This window comes from Podarcis filfolensis, assembly GCF_964270895.1.
Source record: "Podarcis filfolensis genome assembly, chromosome: 14".
NCBI classification, from domain to species: Eukaryota; Metazoa; Chordata; class Lepidosauria; order Squamata; family Lacertidae; genus Podarcis; species Podarcis filfolensis.
This window is the reverse complement of record NC_139616.1, coordinates 16,937,757-16,962,747: the sequence shown is the minus strand read 5'-3', so window position 1 is coordinate 16,962,747 and position 24,991 is coordinate 16,937,757. Positions and strand designations below refer to the sequence as shown.

General features: G+C 45.1%; 2 protein-coding genes across 9 annotated transcripts in view; one reads left to right on the top strand and one right to left on the bottom strand.

Annotated features, from left to right (window-relative positions):
- On the bottom strand, nt 1-16,020 carry PEX11A (peroxisomal biogenesis factor 11 alpha). 3 transcript variants are annotated; one of them, XM_083587038.1, is made up of 4 exons: nt 15,743-16,020; nt 13,969-14,027; nt 4,199-4,314; nt 1-1,935 (listed from the first exon to the last, which is right to left on the bottom strand). In XM_083587038.1, the coding sequence occupies exons 1-4, from the start codon at nt 15,785-15,787 to the stop codon at nt 1,379-1,381; spliced, it is 777 nt and encodes a 258-aa protein (XP_083443164.1). In that variant the 5' UTR covers nt 15,788-16,020; the 3' UTR covers nt 1-1,378. The 3 variants fall into 3 exon arrangements, with proteins under 3 accessions (XP_083443164.1, XP_083443166.1, XP_083443165.1); XM_083587040.1 differs by lacking the exon at nt 13,969-14,027 and having other exon boundaries at nt 15,743-16,009; XM_083587039.1 differs by lacking the exons at nt 13,969-14,027; nt 15,743-16,020 and adding an exon at nt 9,032-9,207.
- The window catches only part of WDR93 (WD repeat domain 93), a gene marked incomplete at its 3' end in the record, with an annotated part of 30,251 nt that continues 14,458 nt past the window's right edge, over nt 9,199-24,991 (top strand). For 2 of the 6 annotated variants that reach the window (XM_083586547.1, XM_083586550.1), the window contains exons 1-11: nt 9,199-9,319; nt 10,889-11,217; nt 11,645-11,855; nt 13,616-13,680; nt 16,247-16,325; nt 18,745-18,917; nt 20,292-20,333; nt 21,445-21,532; nt 22,076-22,259; nt 23,581-23,651; nt 23,889-23,975. In XM_083586547.1, coding sequence (XP_083442673.1) covers nt 10,951-11,217; nt 11,645-11,855; nt 13,616-13,680; nt 16,247-16,325; nt 18,745-18,917; nt 20,292-20,333; nt 21,445-21,532; nt 22,076-22,259; nt 23,581-23,651; nt 23,889-23,975 — 1,267 coding nt within the window. In that variant the 5' untranslated portion in view covers nt 9,199-9,319; nt 10,889-10,950. Of the gene's footprint in view, nt 9,372-10,888; nt 11,218-11,644; nt 11,856-13,615; nt 13,681-16,246; nt 16,330-18,744; nt 18,918-20,291; nt 20,334-21,444; nt 21,533-22,075; nt 22,260-23,580; nt 23,652-23,888; nt 23,976-24,991 lie in introns of all 6 variants that reach the window. The other 4 variants (XM_083586551.1, XM_083586549.1, XM_083586548.1 and 1 more) reach the window with 4 other exon arrangements.

The following is a 24,991-nucleotide window of genomic DNA, read 5'->3' as shown; positions in this document are numbered from 1 at the left end:
TTAAGAGTCCCTATCAAAGTCAGCAGCCACACTGTTTCCCACCCCACATTTTTCTGTCTCCCCCCCCCATGCCTTCACATCTTTTGGGTGTGGGGAGAAGTTCCTCACTCTCCAAAGAGTCAAATGGTTTCCTCATAGTATGCATACTCATGTCATTATACAAAAGGTGAACTAGGTTTTGCACTTTTATATACTCTGTTTGACTGGAAGCAGCATTTGGATAAAATGAAGTTGCACACACAACAGTCTTGTTGTTGTTGGGTTTTTTTTACAAGGCTTTGCTTTCCCACTATAACCTCTAGTCAAACAGCTTGGCAAGTTTTTGAAGCGATTAAAAAACAAAACAAAAAAACTTGCAAAACTAGATCAGATGTGAAAGCGCCCATAGCCTGAGATGTGACCCCTCTGATAGCTCAGTTGGCAGAGCACAAGACTCTTAATCTCAGGGTCATGGGTTCTAGGGCGAAAGAATCCTGCATTGTAGGGGGTTGGACTTGATGACCCTCATGGTCCCTTCCAACTCTACAATTCTGTGATTCTATGATTCCAAACCAACTTCAGTTCTCCAGCGAAAGATAAACTGGGTGGTATTCAACAAGACTTCAGTGTAAGGATTAGGGCTAGAGGATTCTACACCCCCCCCCCCACCATTCCCAAATCTGCTCTGGAAGGTTAGGGAAAGCCCCCAGAATAGGTTTCAAGGGTGAGCAGGGGAGGAGAGGGGGAGATCAGAATATCTGTTTAGTGCTACATTGGACATAACCCGCTGACTGCCCTCAGCCAAAGTCTCTTGAGGGCCACGGGCCATTTTTTTCTACATTCAGACCCAAATCTTGACTGTACAATTTCACATTCTTTGTTACATAGTTGCGAAGTCATTTCCTTCAGTCTTTCCTAGAGCTGGATTTAGGTTTGATGAGGCCCTAAGCTACTGAAGGTAATGGGGCCTTTTATATGTCCAGCTGTCCTTTGTCAACAACAAATTGTCGCTGTTTTTTGTGCCGAATAGATGCTATATGTTAATTTATGGACCTAATAGGTATCTAAAGCCATTTGCACATAACAAAGTATGTATTTTATCAAAGTACACCCAGTGTTTTTTTTTTCCTTTAAATTTTTTTGGGGCCCCCAAGAGAGTGGGGCCCTAAGCTATAGCTTGTTTAGCTTGTACATAAATCCGGCACACACTTTCTTATGCCATCACTGATTGATGCCTTCTCCCATTGAAGGGCAGCAAAATCATATGAGGAAAGAGGTGGAAACGAAGGCAGTGGCAGAGAACAAGTCTGCTGACAAGGACAGAGGAAGCCCACCCAATTGGGCTTGATATCCAAAGGACTGCTCTGCAAAATGGAAGCCATCAGGGAAGTGTCAAAAGTCAATGCTTCAGTCTCAATTGTGGGACGGCGATGGTGAGGATCCCCACCAAGGAGGAGATAAGGCCACAGAGCCCAATGATTCCGGGATTGGTTTTGTAGATTCCCAGCACGTCCAATGGACTAGAGAGATCGCAAAGGTTCTTCACCGTGTCCAGAAGCAAAGGAGGATGTTTCTTCAGTGTGATGTAGAGGAGGAGGAGAAATGGCTGCAGGCCACTAGTTGCCAGAGAAGTTAAGTTCTGGAGCCGAGATGAGTCCCCTTGAAGCTTATCTTTCCGTGCGGCCTGCTCCATGCGCCAGCAGAGCTCGTACAAGTCGTTGACCAGGTTTATCAGCAGGGAATAGTAGTAGTATTTGGTCGCCCGGCTGCGCCACTTCTTCTTGTTGATATGCGAGATGAGTCCCACGCTCTTCACCCACAAGACAGTGTCGCACATGAAGTACAGGACACGGTTGAGGTTGGAGGCAGTCAGGCAGCAGCGGGGAACCAAATCTGGCAACTGGGAGGCGTGTCTGGCCGAAACGAAGGCATGCAGCATGTTACCAAGCCTGAACACTGCAAGAGAACCCACAATTGTTAGAAGGGCCTTGTTTCCAGACAGCCTGTTTACTGAGCTTTCATCCCAATTTGCTTGCTCAAAGTTTGCACAGGAGATTATACGACAGCCACCGTTCACTGAGCATACATTCTGATGTTTTTGTGGGGGTGACTGTACAACATAATGTAAAGCAATTATCTCTCCCCCCCCCCCACTTTTCAGGGGATTTTCCCATTACTTTCCTTACCACAAATATATGTATCTTGTGTGTGTGTGTGTGTTTGTGTGAATGTACATATGTGTAAGGAAAGTGCTTACAAAAACACACGCACACGAAGCCAGCTGCTTGCACAAGAGTGCCAAATCCACTTTAACTGCACATCTTGAATTTGCTGGTTTGTGAGTGAACCCCACCCACAAAATCCCACCTGGAACTGGCTGGAGTTAATCGCATTTATTATCCCAATTACACTCCATCATTTGGCTGGATGGACAGGGTCCTACGGTCTTCTAAATATCAGCTTCTTGGATATGGTTGCAGGCAAGCAAACAATATATAACAGCAACACATAATGCAAGTTAGGGTCTTTAGAAGAGTAAAGTAAAGGTAAAGGGACCCCTGACCATCAGGTCCAGTCGTGGCCGACTCTGGGGTTCTGGCACTCATCTCGCTTTATTGGCCGAAGGAGCCGGCGTACAGCTTCCGGGTCATGTGGCCAGCATGACTAAGCCACTTCTGGCGAACCAGAGCAGAAGAGTACTTAAAAACAAAACAGATTTACTACATGGCTTCAGCAATACAAAAGGTGATGAGATGGGTAGACTTGCAAACCTTTTGCACAAAAAGTATTCCGCCAAGGAGAACGAGGTGAAGAGGCTGGGCAGGCCTCAATTTATCCTCCAGGAGACCACACTTGCTGGCTGGGCACTCCCCACCAAGCCGTCACTACCAGATTGTGGGGATGAGGCTAGGCCGAAAAGCCGCCTGACCGTTAAAGGTACGGTAAGTGGACTTGTCAACAACAAGCAAATGATAAAGCAGCTTTCATTTTTTGTTTTCCTATTTCATAAAAGTTATACACTGTTTGATTGAAAACAACAACAAAACCCTCAAACCTCATCACCCAGTCAACAGACATGGATGCTTCTGGTATAGGAACTTAATCCAAGATCCATCAATATACCTCACACTGGGTACCAACAGCCCACCAGATAACGCTGGATATTGGAGGAGATAAGACTTATACAGGAAGAATTGGGCTCAGATCTCTGGAACAGGGCACATTTTCATGGCGAGCACAGCATCCCCCTTTCCCACACAGTTTTAGAAGGAAGCTAACAGGCAAGATCTGCCCTTGGGAATCAGTCTTGGGTTTTAAAACTATTTCAACCACTTGGCTCCCCCCCCCCCCCAGTGTACACTGCTTACTTACATGTTGAGCAATTTATTTATTAAAAGCCAATTAAGGTGACATGCTGAAACTGTGCAAAAGCAAAGGAGGATGTATAGGATTTTATTTGCAAGCATGTCCTCCTCAAATGGAGCATTTCCAGGTATAAGGGTGGATGAAATGCAGCCTGAGTCACTATGTCCATTCATGTCTACATCAATGAAATCACACATATAATTAATGCAGATTACTTAATTTAAAAAACCTTGCAAAAACCTTTGTTGTGTTTGATCTCAGGCCCATTGGCTGAATGCAGTCCTCCAAAATTTTCTATTTAGCCTTTGATACTGTCCCCAGACCATACCCCTCACTGGTCCTGCTTTGCACCCCCCTTGGTTGTTGTTGCCTGTCTGGAACGTGTCCTTGAACTCTGATAATGCCTTGTGCTTGGCTGGCTGGAGTGGGGTTGTGTGGGTGTGTACCAACTAGCTTATGGTACAAAGATAACATTTACATACATACATTTACATACATTTTGCCTCTAGCCCCACCCACCACTGCCATGTGGCCCCCATAAAGTTGCCCAGAAGGGAATGTGGACCTTGGGCTTTCAAAGGTCCCCCACCCCTACAACAGACCATTTTTGATAGATCTGATGAAGAATTATAAGCATGTGCTCTTCTCATTTCAATTAACAGGACTCCAAACTAGCTCAAGTGCAGCAACACAAGCTCTACTACTTTCATCATCATTTGTGATCTGTTTCAATTATATATTGCTTTTGTGCATTTGCAACTGGTCCTTTTTTCTGCTCCCCATCCCCAGATTATGCCTACAAAAGACGTGCCTCTCTCTCTTTTGGTATTTCCTTATAAGAAAACATACTTACACTTGCGGCCGGAGCGCATGCTCGCCTCCAGGTTTTTGAGCTTCATTATCACTTCCTCTCGGCTGGTCTTATGCTCTAACATATAGCTAAGCAGCATGCATGCATACTGAGTTGCTCTGGAATGGGGAGGAAAAACACGGAGAACCCAATTCACATCACAGGCAAAAGCAGAGGGACAGGACTGTCTCTCCCACAATTAAATTAAGGCAGAAGCATCAAAGGGGAACTGTCCTTTTCCTCGGGGCGACTGCTCACAAAATATCCTTACGCACACAATTATGTTTCCTGGTTTAGGAGGCAACTCAAGCAATGTGAACATGCACACAAGGAGACGCACACTATAATCAAGAATCCATTACTGCAACATGCTGTGTGTGGGGCAACCATTGTGGCTGATCCGGAAATTCCAGCTAGTGCAAAATGCTGCGTTTGATGAGGACAGACTACCGCCAGTACACAGCACTGGTGATTAAAAACTTACACTGGTTGCTCATATGGGTCCACGATCTATTAAGCCTGGTCCCTTATATCATGGCCCATTCATTGTGATCTTTGTGGAGTCCCTTGATGGTATCCCATGGCTCATAACTTTTAGAAGCCATTCTTTCAGTGCCCTTTGAACTCCTTCCCAATTGAGATCAAACAGCCAGCCTCCTTGCTCAACCTCAGACATACGGTTATTGGTTATAGGCTTGTTGTTCCAGCAAGCATTGAAAGGTGGTCTTTGGTTTCCTTCTAACTTTGTATTGTTTTATTGACCCATTTTCTGTGGGTTGTTTGTTTTTTTATGTCCAGCACCTAGAAATGATTAAGTGGTATGTAAATGAATCAAAATATATAAATTAAAAATATATTATTAGCAAACACCCAAGAGTAAGAGCAGGTATTCTTGAAATGTGTTGGCTTGGAGCAAGCAAGCATCTCCCTAACTCCCATTTCTTTCCTAAAGTCTGGCCCAGTTCACACATCATGCTAAACCAAGGTTAATGATGTGCCGTAGACAAAACCATGACCCCCGATTGAGGTGCGACGCTAAGCCAGGGACTGTGGTTTGTTTCCTCCCAAATATCTGGAGGGCATCAGGTTGGCAAAGGCTGCCTGGCACCAGCTCTACAGAATTTCAGACAGGAGCATCTTACAGCACTTTCTGAGGATCCCAAGGACTGAATCCGGCACCTTCTGTGTGCAAAGAATTTGCCCTGTCACTGAGTTATGACTAAGTGAGGCAGCATTCTCCCTCTGGCTGCTTTGCACATCAGCTGTATTCCTGTTTGTCTAGCACTACTAGGGATGGATGAACCTGTCCTTTTTGACTTCTATTAACTTTCTCATTTTTCCAGCCTTAGGTTGAGTCCTCCACATTTCTCTGGAAATTTGTGGCTGTTGTTTTTTGTTTTTTAATCCTCATAAAAATCCACCAGTATTTTTCCACGTGAATTTTCCCTGTTTTTGTATGCCGTTCCAACCAAGACACACATCTTTGCAAGCGGTTCCCTCCCCCTCCAATATACAGCGGTACCTTGGGTTACATACGCTTCAGGTTACGGACTCCGCTAATCCAGAAATAGTACCTCGGGTTAAGAACTTTGCTTCAGGATGAGAACAGAAATCGTGCTCTGGCGGTGCGGCGGCAGCAGGAGGCCCCCTTAGCTAAAGTGGTGCCTCAGGTTAAGAACAGTTTCGGGTTAAGAACGGACCTCCGGAACAAATTAAGTACTTAACCTGAGGTACCACTGTATTGCATGCTTATGTGTTACTTTCACCAATGAATGTATTTTAATGCACACTTTCCCCCGATATATGCATTGGTGTGTACATTTTCTGTCGGGAGACCAACCTCGCAAAAATCAAAGGAGTGTGAATTTTGAAGAATAGTTGGTAATGGTTTCCATGTTGGTTCAAAAAGCTTCTCATAAAAATGCAATCATAACAGATTTGCTTCTCCACCCTCTCTTGTAGAGTTTTGTTTTAGTGAAGTCTGTGCATGATTTGATGAAATTCGGTCTGGTCTGAGTTCCTGAACCCTTTAATTTTGACCACGCTTTTCGGAGCAAGGGTCATCCACCACACAGGGCAACAGAGAACAAGTCTGCCAAATCTTCTGCACGACAGCCCTTCAGATATGTGAATACTTCTCTTCTCCAGGCTAAACATAACTAGCTTTGCTGGTCCTCACATGATTGGGTTTTCACAGAAGAGAGATCGAGAGATCAGCTGTTCATTGCTCCAGATTAAACTGCTGCTGACAAGAGCACCGCAGTTTCAAAAATAATTAGAATCAATTTCTTTTATAAGCCACTTCCGCCTCCTGAAGCTCAGACAATACATGCCTAATTTTTATCCTCACAAAAGTCCAATGAGATAGGCTAGGCTGAGAACTAGTGATTGGCCCAAAGTCACCCAGTGAGCTTCATGTTGATATTATTATTATTATTATTATTATTATTACCTCACCCATCTGGCTGGGTTTCCTCAGTCACTCTGGGAGGTTCCCAACAGAGTATTAAAAACACAATAAAACATCAAACATTAAAAACTTCCCTAAACAGAGCTGCCTTCAGATGTCTTCTAAAAGTCAGAGAGTTGTTTATTTCCTTAACATCTGATGGGAGGGCTTTCAACAGGGCAGGCGCCACCACCGAGAAGGCCCTCTGCCTGGTTCCCTGTAACCTCACTTCTCGCAGGGAGGGAACTGCCAGAAGGCCCTCGGAGCTGGACCTCAGTGTCTGGGCTGAACGATGGGGGTGGAGACTTGATTTGAACCTCAGTTTTCCTAGCTCCAGTGTTACACTCAGTAGAAGGCAGTATTTTATGTTTGTTCTATGAGTCAGACCACTGACCCATCGAGCTCAGTATGTTGGCACAATGGGTCTGGCTCTTAACCAGAAGGTTGGTGGTTTGAACCTACCCAGGGACAGATGTGAACCATAGACTGTTAAATTTGCCAAATGCCTGGGAAATGAGGAATGTTTTTGGCTTGCACCTAAAGACATGGAATGAAAGCACCATGCATTGTAGCGGGTTGGGCTAGATGACCCTTGGGTTCCCTTCCAACTCTATGATTCCATAATAATCTACTGCCTACTCAGACTGATAGCAGCCTCTCCAGGGTTTCAGGCAGGGGACATTCCCAGCCCTATGTGGTTGCTCACCGGGGCAAAACGGTTTGAGCATATCACACCGATCCTGGCCTGAGAGCACTGGTTGCCAATTAGTTTCCGGGCCCAATTTGAAGTGCTGGTTTTGACCAAAAAGTCTTAAAATAGCTCAGGACAGCAATACCTTAAGGACAGAGTTGCCCCATTTGAACTGACCTGGACTCTGCGATCATCATTTGAGGCCCTTCTTTGTGTGCCTCCTCTGTAAGAGATCCGGAGGGTGGCAACATGAGAACGGGCCTTTTCTGTGGTGGCTCCCTCCACTTGTGGAGGCTCCCATGGCACCTTCGTTCTATATCTTTAGGTGCCAGGCAAAAACACGCCTCTTTACCCAGGCCTTTGGCTAACTAAACAACCTATGGTCTTTTAAATGGGAGGGGGAATATTGTTTTTGTTTGTTACTATGGCATGTCTTTTTGTGTTTTTATATCGTAAACCTTCAAGTGATCCCTGGATGAAGGGCAGTACAGATATCTTTTTTTAAAAAAATATGTGTCAGGAATCGAACCTTGGACCTTCTCTACACCACACTATCAACCGTACTTCAGAGGCACCCGACTGCCACCGTTTCTGTCGCAATCCTCAATCTGTTTTTTTTAAGATATTTTTAAAGATTTTTTTTAAGTATTACAGTAAAATGAAAAAAAATAACAATAACAAAAATACAAAATAAAAATAATTAAAAACACACAAATTTTCCATTGCTTATTTTCCTTTAGCCAGTTTCCCAGACCTCCTCATACCTCCCTTTTTTGTATTCCACCTCAAATTGTTGGTTCAGCAAATCCTTACCATTATGTTTTTACCTATTTATAACCCTTTTTTCATATTCTCTTAAAGCATTACAGCTGGAAACCACTTAATTTCTATCCAACATCATTCTAACATTCGTTAATTTTACAATATTTCTGTAGATAATCTTTAAATTTCTTCCAATCTTCTTCCACCGACTCTTCTCCCTGGTCGCAATCCTCAATCTGGACAGAGCTGTTACATGGGCAGCGGCAAAGATCAGAGCGGCCTCTTCTGTGGTTTGGCAAATTTGTGCTCCCAGGAGTCATTTTAATTACCTGGATGCATTCCTCAGGGTACATTGCTACTTCCCTGAGCAGTATTTTAGAAACCTGAACATCAGGCATGGCATTATCCGCAAGCGTCAAGCTGCAATTTTGGAAACTGAGCACTCCTTATGGTTTAGAGCAGGCATAGGCAAACTCGGCCCTCCAGATGTTTTGGGACTCCAACTCCCATCATCCCTGACTACCGGTCCTGTTAGCTAGAGATCAACGGGAGCTACTACCGAGCATACAGTATTTTTTCCTGGGGGTACGAATACCCCTAAACATTTTGTGAATCTTTGTACTTTTGTCCATTTACTGTATTTATTTCCCCCCGATCTAAACTCTAAAATGGTGATTTTCTTGAGTCCAAATGAGTACCCCTAAACTTTTAGAAAAAAAGCACGGCGAGTACATAGGATTGCACAATTGCTTCTCTCTCTGTGTGTTTTTGGTGTGGTGGGAAAGGCTTGCGAAATCGACAACTCTTACAGAACACCGCCTTAAAAGTGCCTTTAGCAATAAATACAAAATAAAGCTAAAACAAAAACAAAACTTTTGGAGGACACCTGCCATTCAGCCCGCCCACCGACTCGCCTCTTTCCTTCCCCCCTCACCGAAAGAGCCGATCTCGACCGTGGGTCTGGTTCGTGAAGTGCACAAACGCTTCCATTTGCAAAGGCGGCGGCAAACCCCACGCCGGACGGCGGCCAAGCAGCTCGGAACCCCGACACGGAACTTCCCGCAACGCGCCACCTGTGCGATCAGCTGGCTCTCGGGGAGTGGGCGTGATCAGAGTTAGCCCCGCCTCCCCGCCCGTAGATCGCCCCGCCCCTCAAAAACGGCCGGCCTTCCTTCCTTCCGGGTCTGGGTTACTATGGCAACGTGTCAACTTCCGGAAACAGGTGCAGGGTGGTGTGTGTGTGTGTGTGAGCGCGCGTGTGTACACGTGTATAGGTGCGGGGCTGGGGTTTGGAAAGCGGAGTAAGGGGTTGTGATTTGTTATTGTGAAATCAATTAATAAGATTCATTAACATGTCTCTGGAGCTCAGCACCGTGTGTGTGTGTGTGTGTGTGTGTGTATCTATACACACACACACACACACACACACACGCATTTATCTTTCTCACATGCACTTTTTTTTTTAATGAGGCCAGTTGGTTTGAGAGTAAGAGTGGAGATGAGGAACTATATAACCTTTAGAATGGTTTATTGAATATTTACAGATAAATTGTAAAGAGATTAAAAACATTGGCGGGATTATTGCAATAACCTGCAGTTTCATAAGTGTATATATTTAAAGAAGATGAATAAATGAACAAATTAAGTTAATGTGGATATGCAGAAGATGTTAAAAATAAATTTAAGGAACTGCAGAAGTTGGGGGAGGAAGTCAAGTTTTGAAATCAGTGAAAATGTATAAATCTGAAAAGTATAAATTATATATTACAGTACTTTTTTCGGGGGGGGGGCACAAACCCCTAAACATTTTGTGAATCTTTGTACTTTTGTCCATTTACTGTATTTAATTTTCCCAATTTGAACTATAAAATGGGGATTTTCTTGTGTCAAAATGAGAGTACCCCTAAACATTTTTTAAGGAAAAAAAAAGCTCTCTCTCTCTCTCTCTCTCTCTCTCTCTGTGTGTGTGTGTGTGTGTGTGTGTGTAAAACACCTTTAGAATACATCCCTGTATAGGGAAGTTTTTTTTTAATGTTTAATGTTTTATTTTGCTTTCATATATGTTGCAAGCTGCCCAGAGTGGCTGAGGCAACTCAGTGAGATACGTGGGATACAAATAAATAATAATAATAATTCTTATTATGACACTAGGTCCAGGGAGATCCAGGTTCAAATCCCTCACGTACCCATAAAGCTCGTTGTGTGACCTTGGGCTGCTTACACAGGCACACCCAGTGTAATCTACCTCATAGGGTGGTTGTGCAGATTCAGCTGGGAGGAGGAGCCATCTACACTCTCTGGAGCCCTTTAGTTAAGCTAAGGAAAAGCAACTGATCCAGGATTTCACCCAGTGAGTTTCCATTTGGACGATAAAGTTATTAGTCTAGTGTTGGAGACAGCATGCCTTTGAATAACATCTGCTGAGGATCCCTAGTAGGAGAGTGCTGTTTTATCTGTTTTATCAAGCAAGACTCTCCTGAACTTTACTTCTGAGGAGTCAGGGGCATATTTGCTATCTAGTGAGGAACACAGTCACACTGAATTCTATTCTGGTAGAGCTATGCTGGATCAGATCAAAGTCCCATTTAGTTACCGTAGGCATCTTGTTCTCATAGTGGCTAACTTGATGCCTATGGGAAGCCCAAATACTGGACCTCAGCACCGTAGTGCTGTCCTCGCTCTCCCTTTTGGTTGCCATGGTGTGAAGCAGGTATTGCTTCTCAAAATATAATGAACTGCTTTTGAGTGGGGGGGAATACCTGATCAATAATCAGATTATATTTTACCACAGGGCTTTCTTAATATTCGAAGCTGCCAAACTGCTTGTAGAGGGACAATAGAAGTGGCACAAAAATGCCCGTCTTCCTCCGGAAGCAGCCCCTGGACATACCTTCACCCACTGAGAAGGACTGGATTAAGAAAGACGAAGAAGAGGACATATACTTGAAAGATCCATATGAGTACCTTGATTCTTTGCCTCAGCCTTACCGGATGATCAATAAACTGGTGAATCTTTTGCTTGAGCGGACCTGGGAAATTGTTGAGGGGCCTCAACCATTACAGGAAACCAGGCAGCCGAAGGTTCCGCCCCCAAAGTACCCACCTTCATCTGAATTCCAGGTACTCATTCCCGGGCAAATTGTGGGATGAGTAGTTCTTACTTAGCAGCAGCTCCTCAATGAATTCAGTAGGATATAACAAAGAGTCTTGTGGCACCTTAAAGGCTAACAAAGTTATTATGGCATAAGCTTTTGTGGACTAGGATCTACTTCACCATATGTATGAAGTGTTTTCCTGAGGTGGTAGGCATATATACATATGATTGTTAGTGGGTGGGATGGTGAGGTCAGAGGGAAATGAACTGCAGTAAGCACAGACTGTGGTGGTTATTTAACAGGCTACTTACATGTGTGCAAAATGGCTAGTGTGGTTATTAATATGGCAGCATTGAAAATAACACTAATACTTATCAGCGGTGCATTAATGCATGCAGTGGGATTAATCGCTGAGCTGGGCATTGTGCTTTCTTCACTTTCCATATTCCCAGGTTGAGGGAAGGGCAAACTGCATGGTAGCCGCTGGAGAATTCATCTTCATTGGCTTTTCTATGGGACTATCTGTCTTCAGCATACCCACATGTGAAAAGCCCACATGCGAGAAGGTATGTGCTTGGGAGGCAGCCAACGTTGAGATTTGTGCCATCAAGGTTTCAAACTTTGGCAGTAGCTCCTATCTCGTTGGTTCAGTGGATGAGCTGGGTAAGTATATTTAACACCCATTTGCAAATTAATTATCTTTTCTGCACTATTTTCTATCCTACCTGTCTTATGAGGACCTCAGGCCTCTGTTATGTTTGTCCCATCAACCCTGTGAGAGGGATCTGTATTGTTTCTATTTTACAGAAGGGAGAACTAAAGGAAGAAAGTGGCTTGCATGGAATGACATAGTGGTCCCATGCCTTTTCTCGTTGCCTGGTTGTAATTCTGAAAACCTCCCTGTGCTTTAATGACAACTAAGAAGCACAAATCCTGCCTGAGACGATGTTGTTTATTGTCTTTTTCAGCTTAATTTTGGCAACTGAAGCAGCTCTGTAGTCATATGTCTGAGTTGTCCTGCTACTTGGATACCCACATTCAGCCAGTTCTGTGCCAGAACTGGTGCATGACTCGGATTTTGCAAGAAACTGCCCCCACGCTAGCAACCATTCTCTTTTTCAAATAAGAGAGTAAGGTGTGATGAGTACGCTGATGATGCCCAGCTCTATTTTTTTGTGTATCATCTCATTTAGGAAAGCTGTGTAAGCCATGGACCAGCACCTGGGCTTGATGGTAGGCTGGAGGAGGGTCAACAAATTGAATCTGAATCTTGGCAAGATGGAGGTGCACTGCCTGACCAATTCCAGCCTGGATAATTGATCAATTGCCTACTATAGATATACTTCCCCTGAGGTGCTCCTGGATATATTTCTGTGACTGGAGGCTCAGGTGACCTCAGTGGCTAGGATTCCCTTTTACCATGATAGCATAATTACTGTTTTCCATGCTGTAGTAACCCAGCTGGATTATTGCAATTCATTGCAGTGCTTTCTATGTAGGGTTGTCCTTGAAGTTCGTCTGGTGCAAATACAGCCGCTGAACTTGGGACAGGATACCACCAGCATGTTCCCCTGCTGTTGGAAGAATTGCACTGGCTGCCAGTTAGCTGCTAAGCTAAGTTCAGGGTGCGGGTTTTGGTGCAGAAATCGCTATACAACTTGGGACCAGGATAACTGAAATAATGTTTCTTCCCTTATGAAACTGCAGATACCATCTCATCAGGAGGCCTGTTCCATACTATGTTGGAATTGGGACAGCACCTGTCCTTTCCATTGTGTTTCAAACCAGCACCATCTCTATTGGATCATAGCCAATGTTAGTCCTGCTCAGAGTAAACCCACTGAGATGAATGACCATGGCTAACTTAGATAAGTTAATCTCAACTGTTGCCAGGGATAGAACCTGGGACCTTCTGCATGCACAGCAGATTCTCTGCCACTTAACTACAGCAATCCCTTTGCTACATAAAACCCACCCCCTTTTGCTATTGCTTCTCCAGTTGATGACTTGCTGGACTGCTGATGGTCACAGGTAAGAGATGGTCACAGGTAAGCATCAAGCCTGGTAGCATGAAATGCTAGGGTTCAAAGGAGCAGGGCTTCTCAGCTATGCAGATGTTATATCTCGCCTTTACTCCAGGGCACTCAAGGCACAGCATCCACGATTCTCCCGCTTCTATTTTACCCTCATCACAACTCTATGAGGTAGGTTAGGCTACAAGATAGTAGCTGGTCCAAGGTCACTAGCAAACTTCATGGATGAGCAGGAATTAGTATTTGCACCTCTCAGAACTCTCCGAAGGGAAAACTGATTATTTATAACACTTGTCATTTAATGGATAATGGAAAAGAGGAAACCTGATGTGCTAATGAACATGAAAGAAAAGGTATCCTAGTGCAGTTTCTTCTGTTGTTGTGTTCCAGGTATTGCTCGTCTTTTTTACTTTTTCAAGGAGAATCTGCTGTCTATAAAAGCCATAAATGAAGTGGTGAGTCCCCACTATATATCTATCTGTTATAGTTACTGGTTATCTGAATCTCAGCTTTTGGAAAACCCAGTTATCCAAATCCATTGTGCGGTACCCATATTGGTGCAATTCTAAGTAGAAAGGCACTTCCATCCACCCATATGTATAATTATTCACACACACACACATCTTTCCCCCCATAGCATTTGATATACAGCCTGATAACGAACATGCTTTACTTGGAATTAAGACCTATACTTTCAGTGGTGTTTATTTCTAAAACAGTGCCCCAACTTTCTGCATGCTTACTTGGAAACAAGTCCCATTTCACTGAGTAGGCCATCTGAGTAAACATGCTTTGGCTCGGTCTGAATGTAAAATGAGGTTAAATGTGAATGACCGACAGTGGCCAAACTTAAACCATAAGAAGTCTCACAGATGCCTGTGGAAGAGATGCATGACTCAGTCCTATGCATCTTTACTCACCCATTGCTTTTTCCTGTAAGACCAATTGCAGTCCTTGATAGTCGTCATTAGGTTTACCACGCCTATCAGCCAATCACCCATTCCCACCACCCTTCTGAGTAAGACCCCTCCCCACCCTCTCACTATATATAAGGGTCTGGTAACTTCTGTTTCAGTGTATTTGAAGAAGTGTGCATGCACACGAAACCTCATACCAATAACAAACTTAGTTGGTCTCTAAGGTGCTACTGGAAGGATTTTTTGTTGTTGTTGCTTGCTACTTAGTATGTGTGTATAAAATTGAACCATTAACATATTCTCTCCCGTAAATATTAATGGGACTTAATTTTGGTTGGACTATGTCAGCAGTTATTGTTGACTTTATGCATGCATGCTAAAAGTCCTGACTGGTGCTGCTTCAAGGTTTTACATACCGTATTTTTCGCCCATAGGACGCACCGGCCCATAGGACGCATCAAGTTTTTTGGGGGGGAAATAAAGGGAAAAAAATTTATTCCCCCCCCCAGGCGCTTGTGGTGCCGGCAGCGGGGAGAAGCGCTCTTCTCCCCGCCGCCCGCCTTCAGACCAGGTCCGGGGACAGCGGGGAGACGCGCTGCGCCTCCCCACTGTCCCCGGAGCTTGCAAGGCAGGCAGCGGGGAGAAGCGCTCTTCTCCCCGCCACCCGCCTTCAGACCAGGTCCGGGACAGCGGGGAGACGCGCTGCGCCTCCCCTCTGTCCCCGGAGCTTGTGGGGCAGGCAGCGGGGAGAAGCGCTCTTCTCCCCGCCGCCCGCCTTCAGACCAGGTCTGGGGACAGCGGGGAGACGCGCTGCGCCTCCCCACTGTCCCCGGAGCTTGCGGGGCGAAGCGCTCTTCTCCCCGCCGCCCGCCTGCAGAACAGGTCCGGGGACAGCGGGAAGACGCGCTGCGCCTCCCAGCTGTCCCTGGAGCTTGCGTGGCAGGCAGCGGGGAGAAGCGCTCTTCTCCCCGCCGCCCGCCTTCAGACCAGGTCTGGGGACAGCGGGGAGACGCGCTGCGCCTCCCTACTGTCCCCGGAGCTTGCGGGGCTGGCAGCGGGGTCTCCCCGCCGTCAGCCTCCAAACCACTTCGGGAGACAGCGGGATGGCGGCGTTCCGCCTCCCTCTGTCCCACGACCTTGTGGGGCTGGCGCTGGGGCTCTCCCCTCTCACTCTCCAGGTTTCAGCGAAAGCCTGCATTCGCCCCATAGGACGCACACACATTTCCCCTTCATTTTTGGAGGGGAAAAAGTGCGTCCTATAGGGCGAAAAATACGGTATCTGCTATACTCAGGGCTGGCCCACCTAAAAGGCAAGATGAAGCAGCCACTTCGGGCAGCAGAAAGTCTCACCCCATTGCCTCCGCTGTCAATTTCTGGCAAGTTTTTGCTGAAATTTTGAAAGATCTGGCAGAGTGTGAGAGATCTCGCCAGATTTTGGTGAGATCTCACTGGAAATTGGCTCTGGCTAGCTTCTCCACTAGCAGCGGAGAGGGTGGGGTGCTGCTTTTTCATTTTGCTTCAAGCAGCAAAACTGGATGTGTCAGCCCTGACTCTACTTATCCTTCCAAGCCTCTTGCAGCCAGCCTATACTCTGCATTACCTGCATAGAACTGTCCCTTGTGGGCTGAGTGTTTTGATGGTCCATCTTCCTGTTGATGCCAGCTTTCTTCCCGGATGAGGTCCTCTGTGTTCAACAACCGTCCAGCAGCAGGCGGAAAATCAATAGGCACAGCTTTCCCCACTGTGCAGTCCTTATCTGCAGCCAAGTCCAACTGTTAAAATGAGTTACGTCTATTGAACTCTGGAGGCAATGATGAATGTGATAAAGCCACGTATGTTTTATTGTGCATTTTCCTGGCAGAACATCAAGGTTTCCTCATCAGAGTCTTCTGATGATAGGTGGTGTGCTAAAAGAGCTTTTGCAACAAACCTACCAGATCAGGTTTCCCTGCTTGGCATTCCTGGTTCCACAAGCCCAGCCTGCTCTAATTTCAGAATATATATTTACCATCATAAAATATATATTTTACCATAAATATATATTTTACCATAAATATATATTTCAGAATATATATTTACCATCTTCTAATCTCTTTCTCGGCAGGAAGATATTAGTAAGCGAAATACATGTGTTGCACTGGAACTCTCTCACGGGGCTGATTATGCAGGCTTTCTGCTGCAAGGCAAGTCTCAACATTTGTCAAACTTAGCCAGACAAGTTGCAACCTGCAGGCTGGAGTTTAGCACTTTTTATATTTGCTAAAGCAAGTCCTTCAGGTTTCCCTTTGGAATCTCTCTTTTTACCATGATGTGTTTTGGGTAGTTCGTTTTGTGATACTGCACCCACTCGGTCTAATCTTCCAAATAAAAGATCCAGAACACCCTCCACAGACAAGTAACTTTTCAAATACATATTTATAGTGTCAGGGAACTGCCATCGGAACTAGAGGAGGAGGTGAGGCTCCACAGCGATGCTGGAGAGGGGCCAAGCAGGGAGAGAGGCAGGTCTCCTGTTGGGGAAGAAAATCAGCGCAACACCAGGGATAGAGGGGGGCCAATGGGGGAAGCAGAGAGCAGGCTCCGGGACTCTTCACTGGACACCAGCGGGGAGAGCACAGGTCCTCCGCTACCCACGCCCTCCCTGCGCAGAAGACTTCCGTGCAGGGAGAGTAGGAGGAGACTGGGCGTCAAACAACTTTTATGTTGGAAAAGGTTTAAGAAACGCCTACTGACGGATTCTGCCAGCGACTGAACAGCCACGGAGTGGATGGCTGTCCAGCGAGAAATGGTTTAACCAGCCAACCTAGCCCAGAGTGGCGGCAACTTACGCACAAGCAACCCCTAAAGCCATTACATATAGCTTTTGAAAAAGGGGGACCAAGTCCTCAGAAGATAGCTTACAGAAATAGGCATTATAATCACAATAGGTAAAGGTAAAGGGCCATTAGGTCCATTAGGACCATTAGGTCCAGTCGTGGCCGACTCTGGGGTTGCGGCGCTCATCTCGCTTTATTGGTCGAGGGAGCAGGAGTACAGCTTCCGGGTCATGTGGCCAGCATGACTAAGCCGCTTCTGGCGAACCAGAGCAGCACACGGAAATGCCATTTACCTTCCCGTCAGAGCGGTACCTATTTACCTGCTTGCACTTTGAGGTGCTTTCGAACTGCTAGGTTGGCAGGAGCAGGGACCGAGCAACGGGAGCTCACCCCGTCGCAGGGATTCGAACCGCAACCTTCTGATTGGCAAGTCCTAGGCTCTGTGGTTTATTTAACCCACAGTGCCACCCGCGTCCCTATAATCACAATACATCTCAATAAAAAAGCCTCATCAATTAAAATATGAGGAACGGACCGGTGGTCTTCAGATGTTCTTGGACTACAACACTTTTCATCTCTGGCTATTGGCCACACTGGTTGGAGCTAATGGAAGTTGAAGTCCAACAACTTATGGGTGGCCACAGGTTCCCTGCTGCTGAATTAAAACATATGGCGCCTGCATAAAATCAATGTGAAAGGGCTTTATTATTATTATTATTATTATTATTATTATTATTATTATTAAGTTTCTAAGCAATCTGGGGCTCTCACTGGTACATCTGCACATGCTTAAACTCAGTTCTGCCCTCCCTCAGCCCCTTCAAGGCAAGCTGCAACAATGCTGCTGTTTGGGGGGTGGTTCTGTCCTACCACACTGGCAGCTGGTAGGTCTAACTGAAGATCAGTTAGAGAAAGGGCCTTCAGAGAATTCTCTAGAAAGGACATTCCAGAGATATGGGGTCACCACCGATAAGGCCCTACCTCTGGTATATGGATACAACGGGCCTTTCTTGTTAATTCCTGAAGGCTGCAATCCTGTATCCACTTACTGGGAGTAAGTGCCATTAAACTCAGTGGGGCTTACTTCTGAGTAGACATGTATAGGATTGCACTGTAAGTCAGTCAAGCATATGGTGAGGAAGTTGTTTCTGTTCCCTACAGAGGTCGATTCCATTTACTTTGGTTTTCACCGAGAATATACGACGCTGCTAATATAAAACTATTAGGAGAAGCATCCTCAAAGAGCTTTAGAAAACACCCCTTATCAAACTGTAGGGGTTTCTGATCCTCAGCATAGTTTTTTTTTACACTGTTGGGTATATTTGTAGAATGTATTTACATGTATGAACTTTATCACAAAAAGAATAAATCAATCTGGATGGTAAAGGACCAGAATTTTGGCAAGTAACTGCATCAGCAAATTGCATGACTTAGTTGCAGAGTTTTTGTGACACAATCCAGGCTATGGCACTGACATGGAAACTTTCTCAATAGGGTTTGAGGTTTCTAAATAGGATGCTTTCAGATATTGGGTAATGGATACTTGGAATGTGTGTGACTTTTTGTGTGTTTTGGTAAGATTCCCGCCCCCCCTTCCCATATGCTTCGAAACTTTAAGAGCCACTTACATGCCTATATATCTGTATCTCCCGACATACTATGTATAAGTGGCCAAGAGTAAGCATGAATTTGCCTTTTAGGGAGCAAAACTAGAAAGACTGCTTGACTAAGAGACCTTTCTTCTCCTTCTGCATTGCTTCATCTGTTTTCTTCTGTTTCCTCACAGCAGGCAGCTCGGAGGCTTGGCTGGAGATCTACCGATTGCCTAAGGATTCTTGGCTAAAAGAAACAGAAAATGCCCAGAATGTCGCACTTACAACTCCAGCAAACACCAAGGACATGAAAGTTAACCAGGCAACCCTGCCAGAGAAGGCTGGGGTAGAGGTGGATAAAAAAAATGTAATTCCTATGGATCATATCTAGCCCCTCAAAAGTTTTTTGTGCCCTTCCCCTCCATGACCTTTCAATTGTCATTTAAATGAATGAATGAATGAACACATGAATAAATGAATGAATGTGGCCTTCCAAATGTTGTTGGACTCCAACTTCCATCAGCCAGCATGACCAATGTTCAGGGACGATGGGAGTTTTAGTCCGACATAATTTGATAATAATTTTTATTAGTTTTCAGTTACAACAATCCAATAATAGTCTCATTATAACAATGCAAAATTATAATACAATTACTAATAGCAATCACTCAGATGCCAAATTATATAATTTAGGTGCCCCCCCCGCATTCTAGAATTGATGGTTTACTTTATTTCTGCATTCCAAAAATCTTATTAATTTCAATTACACTACAGTCAAAATAGCAATGTTAACGACTTCCATTCGTATCAACACATCGAATGATTTATAAACCTGCAGGTGAAGCATTCAAACTATATCCTTGTTCTTCCTGTGTGTGGCAATTATCCTGTCCTTGTAAAATATTATATCTATCTTTTCCCAGTTGTTGCTGTTCTCCATCATGCCTTGGGCGGAGCTAATATCCCACTGTTGTTTCAGAAATTCCCCATTGCTCCGTCCCGTGCTTCATTGTTTTGCAACTTTAAAAGCAGCTGCAAAAATCACACCGTCCCATTGAATATCCTGTTTTCGCCATTTTCCCTCTCAGCCTGGGAAGGAGAGTGATCTGCAAATAACTCAGTAATGAACATTACTGAGTCCAACATCATTTGAAGGGAAATGGGCGCCCTATTTCCACTGTAGTTCTTCAAGAGAGTTTTGTCTTTAGTTCTTTTCTGTCCCGATACCATTTATACACAGGTGTACGTTCCAAACTTTTTCAGAGGCAGAAAATTTGTATTCAGTGAAGCCAAATGACAATGTTTCAGAGTTCTCTTCTCATGAGCAAGTAGTCTTTCTATCGTGGATAGGCATGCCTGGAAATTATTTATTTGTATGAACCACTTGATCAAAAAATATTTCTCTTCGACTGGTGTGCAGATAAAATAACAGATAAACCAATGCTGAGCTCCACAAACCCATGAATGTGCTGCCCTTCATTTGTAACGTTAGCACAAGCAAACCTTTCAGAAATGGGCTTGCATGTTCCCCATTTCCTCCTCTTTCAAGGAGGAATTACCACCTGCTCCCTGTGTGTTTTCCTTTTCTTTCACTGGGAGCAGGAATGAGCATGTCTTAAAGGTTTCTTGAGCTGAGGGCGCTGCAGTGGTCCTAGGTGAAATTGGGGTATCCTGGATCACATTGTATGTTATAGGGACTCCAGTGTGTATATAATAATTGCTGCCTTTTCTGGTTCTGTAGAAGAAGGCTCCGGAAATCCAAGGATTGGTTGCTGAAGAGGTGGTAAGTAGTCTAACAGTGGTCTAAACACCACTGAGCCTCTTGGGCTCACTGATCTGAAGGGTTGGCGGTTCGAATCCCCGTGACGGGATGAACTCCCGCTGCTCTGTCCCAGCTCCTGCCAACCTAGCAGTTCAAAAGCACGCCGGTGCAAGTAGATAAATAGGTAGCGCTGCGGCAGGAAAGCAAATGACATTTCTGTGTGCTCTGGTTTCCATCACAGTGTCCTGTTGCGCCAGAATGTTGCTGGCCACATGACCTGGAAAGCTGTCGGTGGACAAATGCTGGCTCCCTCGGCCTGAAAGCGAGATGAGCGCTGCAACCCCATAGTCGCCTTTGACTGGACTTAACCGTCCAGGGGTCCTTTACCTTTACCTTTTTTTACAGTTCCTAGCATTATTTGGAGGAAACCATGACTGTTAAGGTGATATAACTGCTCTTGAAGTGAGGGGTGTTGGTTGATGTGCCCAGGGTCCTTTAACACAGATGAGTTATGCCGTAACTATTGAGAGATTCTGAACATGCCATCTTGTTTGAAAAACACAACACACATCGCCGGATCACAGAAATGCTAGTAAACAAAAAAAGTAGACCATGCAAGATGGAAGTCGGCCAATTCCTGCTGCAGCTTATCTGTAAAGGAAGCCTCTTATGAAAGAATTAACCATTTATCTGCTCTGAGACAGGCAGAATTGCAACAAACTTGAAGATCATATTCCTAAATGCTACTCCTTTACACCATTATTGCTTCTTGGTTGACAACTCGTGGGGGGGGGGGGGCAGCCAGCAGCCATTACAGGGCTGGTTTGGACTTTGCAGCCTTAATTTCTGGCCCCTATTTTTGCTTTAGATGAGTGCAACGCTTATACCATGCATTGTCCTGTGTCTTGGACCTGGAGTGGCGCTATGAGACACATGCACTATTTTTGGAGTCCAGCCACTTTTATTGTAGGATAGAGGAGGTCCCCCAGTCTTCGTATCAAGTGATTGGTTAACATTCGAAAGAGGATAGCCAGAAATTGCTTGGCTTCGGAAAATCTCAGTGTGTGGGGCAAGATGGGAAGTGGACTCTGGAAGTGGAATTGTTTAGAATTGCATCTCTGCTTCATTACAGGATCCTCAAGTGCTTCTAAGCAGACTTGAATCGAGGCTGATTCCCCCTGTTCTGTTGCTGAAGATCCGATCACCCAAACCATTTGCACGTATGAACTCTCCTTACCTTCTTCTGTTTACCTGTTTTTTCTGTTTCTGTGTTTTGTTGAAACAGTGCAACAGTAAAAATACAAAATGTAAAAATAGTGTGATAAATGCATGTATTGGGACCGACTAAAGTGCCTCTTCCAACATTAACAGGGAGTGTTTCCTTTGTCAGAAATGGAGAGCACTACCAGCATTGACCAGCAGAGGCCATCAGAGCCCAGAGCTGGTCTGACTTTGCAATCCCTACAGAACCCGGTCTTCTATACTGAACAACATTTAGTGCACTGAAAGAAAATAGAATGTTTTCAATTGATGCCTACTGTTTCTCCTTCCCTGATTAAAGGGCATTAAGAGGGGAGGATTCTCTCTCTAAAAAATGACCAGTGAGAATACAATGTGCAAATTTGCAACAGGTTTCCTGTCTAGGCTGGTAGGACATGACATAGCCCTTTGTGACTGGCTCCTGCTGCGTATCAGACAAGGATTCTTCATGGCAAGGAGCCCATGACTGATTCTAACACTGTCCTGTATACATTTAAACTCAGCAAGCACATTTAAGCATCCTTATGAAGCCTTAATGAAGAGCGATGATGGCAGTGTGATTGGCTTGGGATACAACCATATGCTCAAGGAAAGCCAATGGGAGCGGCAGGAGGCAATATTTAGCAGCACTTTCCAACAGTATCTGGAGACAGAAGATGAGCTAGAGATCAAGGAGGAGAAACCCTGGTGAGTGGGGGGTTGAATTACATCTAACATTTACTTCAATCTTCCATCCTTATCATGCTCATGGGAGCAGCAAGACCCCCAGAGTTTATTTCTGCTGCAGTAGTAAGGCTGGAAAGATTCACCTCCAGCCCACCCTGGGTTCATGGGACAATATATTAATCAGTGGCTTGATTTCTTTCTATATATATAGGAATGTAAGGCTGTTGTCACGCTGCAGTTCACGTGGCTGCTGATAGGTGGCCACACCAGCTCCAGCGGGACAGCATGCAGGTGAGTGAGAAGTGCAGGCAGCCGGCAGCCCAGGTGAGCCATTTAACGGAGGGGCGGGGGGAGATGATTCACAGAACAGTATGGCAAACCAGTCTGTGAAGTGCCTTCCCCTTCTGTTAAATGCAGCTGCAGCGTAGTTTAATGTAGGGAGGGAGACGCTTCAGAAAACTACTCTCTGAAGTGCCTCCCCCTTCTTTAAAATGTGTGAGGAGAAGTGGGTTGAGCTGTGAGGGGGATAGGTGAGGTGGTGGGTAAGGTGTAAAAGGAATGGGGTTTGGTCAGATGCAAAGGCTCCTAGACTGGTGACTGGAAGTGGCTGCCGGAACCACGTAACACCAGTCTTGAAAGAGCTACATTGGCTCCCAGTACGTTTCTGAGCACAATTCAAAGAGTTGGTGCTGACCTTTAAAGCCCTAAATGGCCTTGGCCCAGTATACCTGAAGGAGCGTCTCCACCCCCATCGTTCAGCCTGAGGTCCAGCTCCAAGGGCCTTCTGGTGCTTTCCTCACTGCGAGAAGTGAGGTTACAGGGAACCAGGCAGAGGGCCTTCTCAATAGTGGCACCAGCCTGTGGAACGCCCTCCCATCAGATGTCAAGGAAATAAACAACCGTCTGACTTTTAGAAGACATCTGAAGGCAGCCCTGTTTTAGAGAAGTTATTAATGCCTGATGTTTTATTGTATTTTTAATATTTTGTTGGAAGCAGCCCAGGGTAGCTGGGGAAACCCAGCCAGATGGGCAGGGTATAAATAAATTATTATTATTAGGCAGGAGGAGGTGGCCAGGTGTGGGGGTTGGCAGGTAGGTGGACGGACATGTGGAGTGAGCAGGGGTGGCAGCCCCTAGTATAATGTATACTTTAACAGGAAGTCACATTGCAATGTTTGTTGTTGCTTTTTGTGGTGGTTTAGCACAAACATTACTTATACCAGTGTCATTGACTATCTCCCCCCCCCGAACCTTTATATATATCCTATATGTTCTAAAATGATTTATTCTCTCTCTTTCTCTCTCTCCCTCCCCCCCCCCCCGCCCCTGGCCGCCATTTCAGCAATGCTATGTTCCATTTTCACTTGCCTGGCCGCACTTTGCCTGTTGGAACCGAATTCAGAGCTGAGCCAGGTAATTGTACTGCGGAAGTTCCTTCTGCAGAATTAGAGAGGCAAGCCTGAACAAAACTAGGTGGGGAACCTGGAACTTTGTGTCTGGGATTTGAAATTTGCATGGCCCACCCACCTCTGTTTTTGGCTTTCTCATTTTGCTCCCAGAATTGGGGAGAGGGGAGCTGCTGGGGTTCTGAAGTGCCTATCTTCCCTGTTGGCTCTTTATTTATTTCCTTCTCTTTCTCTTGTTCTCCAGATATGCCCATTGCTCTCAGCATTCACTGGAGCAGGAGCCACAACCTCTGCTACTACTTTCTCAGTCGCCCAGCAAAGGAGAAAATTGGTAACGCAGTGTGCAAGTAACAGCTGCAATTTTATGTGCATTGTCAAACCTCCTTATGATCCATCCCAGAAAGATTCTTCTGGGCATATCTGCAATGGAGCTGTGGCATTTTTAAGCTGAGCTTCAGCCTCCTGCTCCTGCCACTTCTGGGCTCCCATCCCCATGTTGCTTTCTCCACTGTAATGTCTAGTGTTCCCATGATACAATATTGCTGTTCAGAGATGCCAGTTTTGGCATAAGCCTAATCTGTCTGGCAATGTAGTTCTGACCCTTGGCATGATGTAAGAGGGTCCACAATAGCCGTTCGGCCCTGTATACTTGAAGGAACCTCTCCCCCCCACATCATTCAGCCTGGACACTGAAGTCCATCTCCAAGGGCCTTCTGGCAGTTCCCTCATTGCGAGAAGGGAGGTTACAGGGAACCAGGCAGAGGGCCTTCTCGGTGGTGGCACCCGCCCTGTGGAATGCCCTCCCATAGACATCTGAAGGCAGTCTTGTATTTATTGGGAAGATTTTAATGTGTGGTATACTGTTGTGTTCCATATATTCTTTTGGAAGCCACCCAGAGCAGCTGGGGCAACCTAGTCAGTTGGGCAGGGTACCCCCTCGGTGTGAAAAAAGATGTAGGGCCAAATAGCAACTCATAGGAGGCTGGATTCTTTTATTTAGATTAATTTTTATTAAATTTTTAACTTTACATTTCCAAATAAACATTTCACAAACTTTAAAATATCCAGTGGCTTCCCTTCTTCTCTTTCCATGGTTCATTTTAAATATAATACATCCCTGCATATTTTACTATAACCATTCAAATGAGTTTTCCTTTTTACATCCATCAATTTTTTTTTTACTCTGTTGAATTTATCTTAATGCTGCCAGCGTTTTTGGCTGTATACAGTTATTTTCCATATATTCAATAAATGTTTTCAATCTTTAAATGTATGTTCTTCTTCCTCTATATTCTATACGTTCAATCTGCAAGTTCTGCATATTCTGTCAACTTATGTTGCCAATCC